The sequence below is a fragment of the Populus trichocarpa genome, chromosome 2 (assembly GCF_000002775.5).
Source record: "Populus trichocarpa isolate Nisqually-1 chromosome 2, P.trichocarpa_v4.1, whole genome shotgun sequence".
Taxonomy (NCBI): Eukaryota; Viridiplantae; Streptophyta; class Magnoliopsida; order Malpighiales; family Salicaceae; genus Populus; species Populus trichocarpa.
The window spans coordinates 12198590-12209935 of NC_037286.2; the positions used below are offsets into that span (position 1 = coordinate 12198590).

The window sequence follows — 11346 nt, forward strand, 5'->3', positions numbered from 1 at the left end:
TCCGGACATGATGGTGAGAGGTCATTTGGTGAGTTACACATGATGATGAAAGTGCAAGGAAAAGCAACTTCTTTGGTTTTATGAATGGAAGAATCTGATCTTATTACAGATCATATAAGCCTGGAGAAAAAGTTACCTGCTGGTTTGAGAGGAGATGGACCTTTTTGGTCATGCGTATAGAGCTTTTAATGCATCCAGACACAAATGCCGCTGCCGAGAAAGAACAACAAATGTAAATTAAAACCATTAATTTATCTTTCTCAGCTGTGAGGCTCATCTAATTAGATTATAGTAGCGGGCCATAGCAAACGGTTGCTGAGAAGTCCTGATGGGCGTCTTGATTAGTCCTGAAGTTACCTAATCCTTTTGAATGGTTTATAGGCATCATGCAGGTTACAGCACGGGCTTCTTGTGCACATGATGATGCATTTTAACCACTGTATTCTGGAGGCTCTCTAACGGAAGAAATTCCCACAGAAATCCTATTCAGTTAGGTGGAGTGCGATTTATTGTTTTAAGTCAATTAATGGGACCTGCCAGTCACGTTACAAAAATAAAGGCCCGAAGCCAAGGAAGGAAGAAGAAGAAGAAACATCAAACATGCGATTCCTGCACGGAAGATTAAAATATATGCTCCATAAGATTTGGGAATTTTGGTGGAATGCTAAAGAATGACAGGAAAGAGTTGATATAATATGGTTTGCATCGGTTAATGATTAAAGAAGAAAATGTCATCTCTCTTTAGCATGTGTGACCAGGAATATTATACTAGGACCTCAAGATAGGATAATCCTGAGCAAAGTACAATAATCAACTAGATCAAGTATGTACTCTGTATTATTTATTATTGTTTTACAGCACAACAGCCACAGCTTGTTGTGGCATACAACACTCACTGTCAAATCCCCTCCCCACTAAAATGGTCACAACTCAACCCCGGCTTTGTAAATACAAAAGAAAAAACATCAGCACAAACTCAACAGAAGAATAAATGAAACAAGTCCCAGAAGAAGAAAAATGCACACAGCCTAATATAAGAAATAAGACACAAATTTCTACAAATTCTATAATGTGGAACACTACTATTCCCAACGAGTGCAGGGCACTGATCTGGCCCTTGTTGCAAAAACTGCAAGTGAAAACTAGTCTTCATACAGTAGCAGAAAACAATTGCACATTGGGTTTGTGAGTTTTGCCCATGAAGTAGTGTGGTTCCTTGTTCATTCATTTCATGATTTGTGTTTAGTCGAGCTTCCAAGCTGTAGTGTTATGTACATGATTTCAATAGCGAAGTTAAAGAAGTGCCATGTCAAGTCAAACAAGGGAGCCATATAAGGCTCTTCCATGTTTGCATTACTGCTCATCCTCCTGATGCACAAGCCATGACTCACTATCATTCCCATCCAGACACAAGGTCGATCAAGAAATGAATACATGAAAATGTCTTCTAGGAGCTCATGCTGCTCTCAGTTTCCTTCAACTCAGCTGAAATCAACTGATTTCCACCCTCTAAACTTTCGTTTGCATGGATGAATAAATTTTCTTCCATTAGATCTCCAAAAACGATTTCTTCCATCAAATCTTCAAAAATGTCCTCACCAATTTCAAAAAGGATAGTTTCAATATCATATTGAAGGTTCATCCACGTTCCAGTTTTAGCCATATCTTTCTTGACAAGTTGATCCAAAGTATGAGGCATTGGCAATGGGAGGAGATGCCAAGAGACTCCTTCCCAAACCTCATAGATGCCATTTTTCACGTCTGGGACAGGCCGGATGTTAGATTGTACAAATGATAACCCAGAGAAGCAACCAAAATACCGCCCATATACCTCCATGAGAACTTCGTTGATGGAATCAAAGAGAAGCTTCTTGTCACAACAAAGCTGGTTGGAAAAGAATTCTACCTCAAAAAATATTGATTGGTCAAGAAGCTGTTCTGAAGAATGTGACCTCATATAAAATTCATCCCACTTCATGCCAGAAGCTTGAACCACTGCTTTTACATACTCAAATACCGATTCCTTGTCATCTAAAGAAGCTTTAAGAGGGATTCGATCTGCAGCTGAAGATTCATGTTCTTCAAATTGAATTCTCGAGGGTTGCACTGTTAGTTCAACTGATAGATAAGAGATGAACTAAAGATTAGCTTGAAAACCACGTGATAAGAAGTACTAAACAAATGCTGAAAGTTATTGACCTTTTTCTTATAAAGACCTACCAGGTTCAAATCTGCTGCTTGCTGGGCTGACATCTTCCTCCGTGAAAAGAGGCTCAAGAACAGATATAGGACTAGGCCGCTCTGGTATCTCAGAAGGACCCTCTAGACAGTCAAGTTTTTTGGTGTTTGAAGAGGTGGATGGAGATGTTAATGGAGAAGTTGGGGGTTGTTCTTCAGAGTCCTGAGAAAGAAAAGTAAAATCATTAGGATAAAATGTCAAGATATGTGATGAAGAACTGGAAATGATAGGCAACCAGTAAAATTACATGTTCCAAGCATTCTGAATTTTCCTTTTTATCACAAACTTCAGACATATCACCATTTCGGCCATCTCCATCAAGAGGAGATTTACTTGGTTCAAATAGAGTATCTAAGACATCACTCTCTTCATCAATTGCAGTTTCAGTTTCCTTTACAACCTCTGCCTCACCTGCAGAAACGTTAAGGCCAATATTAGGAAAAATTATCAGCACAGTGATATATTTATCCATGTCCTACCATAAAGAAACACTACCTTCAGAAGGCATCTCATCTCCAACAGAGCACAAGGTTTTGTCTTCCTTATCATGAAGTTCATTTGAGGCACTTGCATTTGGGTTTGAAGAAGCTTGTTCTATACAATCGGTGCTGTCATTGGAAACAGATGACTGAGGCTCTGAGTTTAATGCTATTCGACCTAAATGGCTGACATTGGCTTCGTGTTTCTGGAATTTGTCATTGGCAGAAAATCTCATCTGTGCTGTCAGAAAGCCTTGCTCCCAATCCTTTCCAGGACTACCAGTAGGCGACAAACTGTACTCAGGAAGGGAGAGAATCCTGCCGAGGGTTTTTGGAACCTGTTCACTTGAAAAATCCACATCCCCCTGGCCAGTACTCAGCATCTCAGAAAGATGTTTCTTGGCCTCAATGTAGATGTTAGATGCCCTATGCTTGGGATAAATAGCGGCCTCACATTCCATGCTTATTTCATATTCTTTCAACTTGCCAGTCTTCTCTCTCATTTTGCCAACCACGGGAGGTCTAGCAATTTTTTCAATAAAGAAGTGGTCTTTACTTGGAGAACTCCTTCCAAGGTTCTCCTTGGATCCTTTCTCACTATTTCCCACAGCCTGTTGTTTGTTAGCAAATTTCTTTGAAGTCCCATCAGTAGAGGTATCCTGCCTTTCCTTTCCCATTGCATTTTTCAACTTTCTTCTAATTTCAGTCAGAGAAAAGTTGGAACCAAATCTCTCATTCGGAACCTTATCTCCAATGGTGAATTGAGATTTTCGCGACGAGCCAATGATGCTTTCATTTTTAGGTGGTAGCAAGCTTGTCGGGCCAGGCTTTAATATAACAATTCTATTTGAAGCTTGAGATGCCTTGTTTTCCTTTGATGGGTTCTTTTCCAGAGATTTGGTCTTTCTTCTGAAAAATTTGTGCTGCTTACCATGGATAGCCTCATCAGAATGTCTGAAGCCATGAAGCCCCTGTTCCGAAGAGTTCAATCCTGGAAGTGACTTGGACTCTTCATCTTTCTCTACCTGAGCATTCCACAAGCTTTGAACATGCTTCACCATTATGGACTTTGGACCTTGTAAGAGTTTTGGAAACAATTCCTCATCAGAAACTAGAATCTGAAGTGCATCCCTCAGTTCTTTGGATGGGTGGAATTCCCCATCTTCAGCAACGTGTTTCCAGTTAATAAGTTTCTCATTTATGAGTTTTATTGCCTCACTCAATTTCTCTTCAAATTCAGGATTCTTCTGGTTCAGCTGATGGTGAACTTCATCAAGCTGGTCACGCTCTACATTACCAAAGCTTTTCTGATGGATCTGGCGGCAGAAGTCTTCCATTATTTCACCTATGTCAAGACTACATGTAGTTTGCTTCTCTAAATTATGAAGGCAAGGCCGTTCAGATTCCAAGCTTTCAGAAACATTATGATCCTCTATGTGTATATCAAAACTTTTTGTACGACTTTTTCTTCTTCTGTGGTCTCCATTTTCTGAATTAGACTGTTTTGGTTCTACTCCAGGATTGTTTATTTCCTTCTTTATGTCTTGCTCACCGAACATTTCTTCTTCAATGAGCTTTTTCACACTCAGCTTACTGGTATCATCTGTTACTTTTCTGCTCTCCTCACCATCCTGATATATTTAAAATAGGAAAAATCAAGTAATGTACAGATAGTTCAACCCATCTTAAAACAGGTTCAGTTGTAAGGAACCTTGCAAATATCAAGCAAATTTTGAAAGACATTTAGTTTGGACGCACAAGTTGACAAAACTTACGATCATGCCTTGACAATTTTCACTAAGATTGTCAACCTTATTCTTCGGAGTTCCAGTACCTGCAAAAGAAAAGAGAAATTCACCGATTTGTAATGCATTGCGAATTCATGAGCTCAAAGCAAGAGTACTACAAATTTATCTTTGACCAATGACCAATGCTAAGGCCAACCAGATCAACAAGTTTAACAAGAAGACAATCATTCAAACACACTACAGATACAACCAACGTTTGATACTTCCCAAATACACTTCGATTCAAGGAAATTTGTTAGCAACAGAACTCTGAAGAAAAGTGTGTGCATGTTGCATGCACAAACCCATCCCTTCTACTCAAAAAAGATTCAGTAGATATATTTGTGTGCCTACATGCATCCATGTGTTTGCTATCTATTCAGATTCATCTGCATCTCAAAGAAAGTTCTTACCAACAGCATGCCTGGTCCCCCGCCTCCTATCTGAAATTAGCTTCTGCGTTGAACGACCATGGCGGAAGTCAAACATAGTAATTAAACCCCACATGCAGCCTGATTGTTCTCTTTCATATCGTACAGGGTGCCTCTGTGATTTTTTTGCCATGGTGAATGGCTAGTTCTTTGACTGTAATCCAAATTTGCTCACAGGAATTGCTACTTGATATCTGATACATTTGTGGAAGGGAATGAGTGAGTATCAACCAGAATTGTTTCCAATTCAAAAACTCATATATAAACTCACATGACAATGAGCATCGTGGAAATGAATGCAAAGCAGAATGAAAGAATGAAGTGGTAGTAAATATGGTATGGCATTATGAATCTATAATATTGCACATGTGATGGTGATGATTACCCTCTAAAACCACTGCTTAGTGATAGAAAGCAGCAGTGATGATTTCTAGAATTGCATCATCAGATCAGAAAATAGGAGACGGCAAAAATAATTTTTTACAGGTGAGCCAGTGGGTGGACAGTTTTGATACACTATTCCTTGAAGTTTGTGACAGCAAAGAAAACCATGCCTGAAACACCTAGTGGAAAAAAGATTTTAATGAAACATGGGGTAGACTATGAAATAGCTTCTTGTTTCAACCTCTTCAGCATTAAACTACCTTCTCAGTTTTCAAACAAGAAAGCATGTTAACGAATAAACAATTGACTAGGGAACAAGAAAAATGAGATAAAGATAAAGACAGATTTTATCAGCAAACATAAGGCCATAGATGTTCACAAGCGTTCTGAAACAGAAATTCTGCAACCTCTCATAACACTATCATTGATCGTCAGTCATGCAGAAGCAAAACTTTACTCAGAGTATTATATTTCTTTTATTTTAATCTTCATGATCATCCACAAATGATTTAGATACAAGATCAAGCTAATAATCAACTGACTTGACATCTGCCCGAAAAACTAAAAAATATAGCAGATTCAGTATCCGGCACATATTGCATATAAATTTATACAACACAAAGAAATGGAATGCATAGAACAATTACCTAAGATTCGATAAAGCCAAGAAGAACAACAATGCAGCCAGATACCGTGTAAACAGCCAGAATATAACGGACAAAAATTCTAATTTCAACAGCTCAAAAGGCTTCCAGAAGAGTCAAGTTTAAGCTTGTTAAAACTTTCTTCGCTTGACAAGGTATCAAGTCCTTAACCAGCGCCTGAAGTCTCAAACTTTGGTCTTTCCTTAAACGAAATGACCAATCACATAAAAAGCACGCGAGGTGGATCACAGCTCAAGAATTCACCTTCAAACTTTTACTCGGGAAAAAAAAGATTATCTAAATCCAAGCAAGCTTGCCTTGAAGTATGCAAAAAGACTCAGCTCCACAACGGCCAATTATCCATTAACTGATCAAGAGCTCCATGACTTATCCCCTTCAAAGTCATATCTCCAATCCTTGAAACACCAACATGGAACCTCAATTCTCTCCAATTCACAGTGAAAACCACAAAGCCAATCTCTCCATCGACATCCAAGTCAAGATTCCTCGAATTCTATTAAAACCTCAGAGCAGCCAGTCAATTCTGTCCAATTCAGCAATAAACAAAGAAAATCCAGATCAAGAAAAAAATTTCTTTTGTCGTCTCTCCCTGAGGGGGTAACTATCTTTCGACAACTAAAAGGAGAGGGGTATAAAATTCTTATCTGGCACCCACCTACCGATTATAATTTTGAGTGGAAAATAAAAATTGTGTCATATGGGCAGGCAATAAAGACTGAGAAAAAGTAGACGCGGAGGTGTGATAGAAAGCTGAAAGCTTTGCAATGTTTTTGGTAGAAGAAGGAGAAGGAGAATACGTGACAGTTTGGTTTTGGATTGATACTGATGCCTGCCTCAAAGAGAAAGAGGGAGCTTTGTATTCAAGAAATGCTTTCGCTATTGTCTCCCTCTCCATTTTTTCTCCGCTGCACCACTCCCTCCACGCTCAACAATCATCAAAGTCGCAATCTTTCACTTTCTCTCTCTCTAGAATAAACTTTTTCGGCCTTTCTCTCTCTTTGCACTTTCCAAGGTAGCAGAGAAAATGCTAGAGAGAGGTTGTCATGTCTTTACTTTTTGGTATTAGAGAGAGAGAGAGAGAGTATGTGTGAGTATGCCCATGGTATTGGTATGGTGACTGGGTGCTGGAAAAAATGAGAATGGAGTATAGGGAGAGGTTTGTAACTTTGTTAAGTAATGGACAAAATAAAAGGAAAATAAAATCTCAAAATGGAATTTTTTTACAGCATTTTTTTGGCACTGTTTGGAATGCGTTTCATTAAAAAAATTATTTAATTATTTTTTGTTTTTTTAATTTTTTTAATGTACTAATATTATCAATATTTTTTAAAAATAAAAAATATTATTTTAATATATTTTAAAAAAAAACACTTTAAAAAATAATATTACAATTCCTTAAACAACCTTTTTTATCCATAAAAACAAAGTTATTGAGATTAGTTAATGTATTTATAATATATATATATATATATATTATTTGTATCTTTTTGTATTTGTTTCTTTAATATTTTTTTTCCCTTTCAATAATTATAGTTTAGTTTTGTAAAATTAACTCTCAATAAAAAAATATTATTTATAATTAAGAATAAGCGAGATAATACGATATTAAAAACAAATGCAAAATAGACCCTCAATAAACCATGAAATGTTGTTTATAATCATAAATATGCGAGATAAAAAAATAAAAATGCAAATTAGAAAAAAAAATACAACCCACTATAAGTTGTAATAATTATTTTTCTTTTCTTTTTAATTTTTTTGTTCCTTGACTTTTTATTTCTATTTAATTCTTTTACATTAAATTAATTTGAAATTGGACTTGATGTTTAATTTTGGTTGGTTTTATATGAGATTCTTGAGATGTTAAATACAAGTTTAATGATCGATTTGATAAAATAAAATTTTATTTTATTAATTAAAACTTTAAAAATCTAATTGCAAATTGAAATAAATATTTGATCATTTTCTTTTAATAAATAATATTTTTATCATAGCTTCTCGACTTAATTCTTAGTTAGAATTAACATATTTGTTATCATCAATTAACATATATAAATTTCAATTTATTTTATTGTACTCATGTGTAAAAAAATTTATTTATAATTAAAAATTTTCTTATTGATTAAAAATGTTAACAACATCCACACTTTTTTTTATGTTGAGAAAAAAATACTTCGTCCCATAGCATAGCATGAAGAATCAAATGAGTAAATAAATTAAAAGAGTTTATGTAAACCAAAACTATGTATTTTTTTAATCCAATAAATAAATAAAAACAATTTGTATGTAGACTCTGTATAACAATATAATAATAATTTTAGTAATTGTTTTATAGCTCTTCTAATAAATGTCATACTGCTAGCTCTAATATTTTCATTTTAACATTATTTATTTATCGCGTGATCCATGTCAACAACTTACATTGTTGAAACCAATAAGATCCCACGATATTGTATTATATTAATCAATTAAAATTCCAAGGTTTAAGCATCATAAGCTATTTAGAAAATTCAAATTGTTAATATGATTTTTTAAATAGTGTAAGTATTTTAATATATTTAATATTTTAACTTTTTAATAAAAGTTATTCAAAAAAGTTTAATTGATTAAATAAGTAATATTATTTTTAGCTTTTTGATGGATATGTGAGAATGATTTTTCGCTAACTGAAAAGCTATTTTGGCTCTTCACTTGACTTTTTCATTGAAGGTGCAAGATCAAGATCAAGGGCAAAAAACTTAAGAAATTGTCTTTTTTAAAAAAATATTTCTGGCTCTCTCATAATGCCCTAATTATATAAACCAAATGTTTTGTTTTGTTTTTTTTTTTTTTGGAGATCTTGCATGCAAGAAAGTCCCATCCTTGATCTCTCTCTCTCGAACGTCGAGCGATGGTGGAGTCGTGTTTGTTACATTTCAGAGCAGGAATTATATATTGTATAATGGTGTGGCTAGCTAGGTAAAATATAATGATGGCACTGGCTAGGGTTTACGGGTGAGATCGATGCTTGTTTTTGACTCAAAAAACTTCTGTCAACTGTTAATGATGGTGGTTTTGTTCTGGATTCAAATATTCTGCATAAAAAGATCACCTTCAATTTTCTATTTCCGCCTGAATTTGTCTTATTAATTTAATAAATAATTAATATGCTGTAGCCCACATAAACTTTTGACCAAAAGCCATGCTCCTGTCACGTTTACGTGCTCCCCTGATCATCTATGCCAGTGCGTGAAGAAATCCAGAATGATTCTACAGTATACCTTCCTCTGTTATCTTCTAGTTTGGAAGCATGCCTTCCTTTCTCAAGAATCATTGAACACCTTTTTTTGTGTTTTTTCTTTTAAAATAGAGAGAGAAGAACCTTAAGATCCACCTCAAACAAGTAATTTTTTCTTCATTTGTTGATTCGGATTTGTTTTCTGCACTCCTGTCTTGAGTTTAGATGTAAAGAAAAATCATCAACTTCACGGAAATTTTCCTAAAAATATATATCTTAAAAAAAAAATCCTAAAAGAGATATGGTAGCGTATTTGAGAGTGTGTTATTGGTTGTTTTTCAAAATGTTTTTTATTTTAAAATATATTAAAATAATATTTTTTTTTATTTTTTAAAAATTATTTTTAATATTAACACATCAAAATAATCTGAAAATATAAAAAAAACATATTAATTTGAAGTAAATTTTTTTTTAATATTTTTAAAAACACTTCTGAAATGCAATATCAGAGAGATAGCTCAACATAAATCATTCTGGATTGAAATAATATATTTACTTTTTTGTCATTCTCTGTATATAAACACCAATGATCTAGCTACGAAGGGTGAAATCTTTTTTTTTTCCTAGGTCATGAGCAACTTGGTTGGGGTAAATTGATCTGAATATTTTATTTTTCACAGTCAACTTACTTTGTTGCCTTTAAAGTAAAAAACAATATAGACCATTTGTCTGGTGATTTTTTTATCCTTTTTCATTTTTTTACACGGTAAACCGATGTTAATATTCTTAAAAAGCCGGGAAATATTGAACTTGAAAAGAAACGTTTTTTCGTTTTTTCATATTTTTAGTACAGTTAAGTGACAAATTTAACATTGAAATAAAAAAAAAAAATCTAAGACTAGCTGGGTAGGATATTTTCATCTTTTCAATATATATATTTTTTGATATTTAGGTATCCTTAGAGCTGTTTAGTAATTTAACAAATAAAAATATTATTTAAAAAAATTGTTAATGCATGAATTGCATGTCCCTTACGTCATTCAGTCAGTACATGAAACATTTTATGGTGATCAAAATATCCAACTATCATGCCTTATGAAGCATCTAGGCATAGCTGACGGGGTGACGCATCTGGTGAGATTCACGGTAATTCAATACATGACAATCTACTTTTCTTTTTATCTCTTCTAACCTTGTTTTTTTTTTTATTATTATTATTGGAAATTCTACTTCGTAGTTTTTTTGTATTTTCATGCTATAAGTTAATCTCAATTTTACGACTTGAATCCCTTATTTTGAATATTAACCCTCACTTAGTCATTTTTAATTCTCCATCTGTATACTAATTATTTTTATTTTTAAATATTACTTGAATGCTGTTTTATATTAGAAAGAAATTGAGCCAGTAAGGGCGGGCCTCCTAATCGGATAGTTGAAAAAAAAAAGAAAAAAGAAAAACTACATCAACCAAACCAAAAGGTTTCTGTTTGTATTAGGTGTGACACCCATAGTTTACTGTTGAACAGGACAAGAAGGTACTGGCGGTTACCAGTTGCCTGGGCTCAAAGGAAGAATGCCAGAGTGCCACGAAGGATACCAAAGTTTCTGTCCATAAAGAACGCGAGGGGAGCAGTTGGGCCTAAAATCACAGTTCAGCATAGGGTCCTACTAGATTATATCAGCTGGGACCACAGCTCACCAGCTCTAACAGTGATGTTTTGTAATGAAGGCCCATATGAGACAAAGGCAGCTCTTGCCTCTTTACCATGTCCATCGATGTCTCGTCACTACATGCACTTCTGCATTGATGTTTCGATGATACTTCCTTTAATGGTGGGATTTGACAACAGCGAAGAAGAAGAAGAAGAAGATATTTCGACTCAAATTCCTTCTATATAGATAACTTAGCCTAACTCCTCCATTTACTAATAATAAAGTTGCCAGTTGAGTTCGAATCAAGATATGGGATTTTCCACTAGCCATTGATGATGTTTTTGTCTTGAAGGGGCAGGATTAAAGTGGTGGTGGTGCCGCCACAGAGGTGGACCACAGGCATGAACATGTAATCAAGCTTGTATAGCTTGAGAGTTAATCAAGTTTATGCATGCTGCTATTATGGCAGCTCGCTTGTCCTTAAAGATACC

General features: G+C 34.8%; 1 protein-coding gene across 1 annotated transcript; it reads right to left on the reverse strand.

Moving 5' to 3' along the window:
* Positions 1–815: 815 nt before the first annotated feature.
* On the reverse strand, positions 816–7087 carry LOC7461771 (uncharacterized). The gene is made up of 7 exons (XM_002302552.4): positions 5968–7087; positions 4919–5130; positions 4494–4552; positions 2735–4349; positions 2487–2650; positions 2221–2401; positions 816–2118 (listed from the first exon to the last, which is right to left on the reverse strand). The coding sequence occupies exons 2-7, from the start codon at positions 5067–5069 to the stop codon at positions 1448–1450; spliced, it is 2841 nt and encodes a 946-aa protein (XP_002302588.4). The 5' UTR covers positions 5070–5130; positions 5968–7087; the 3' UTR covers positions 816–1447.
* Between the last annotated feature and the right edge of the window lie 4259 nt (positions 7088–11346).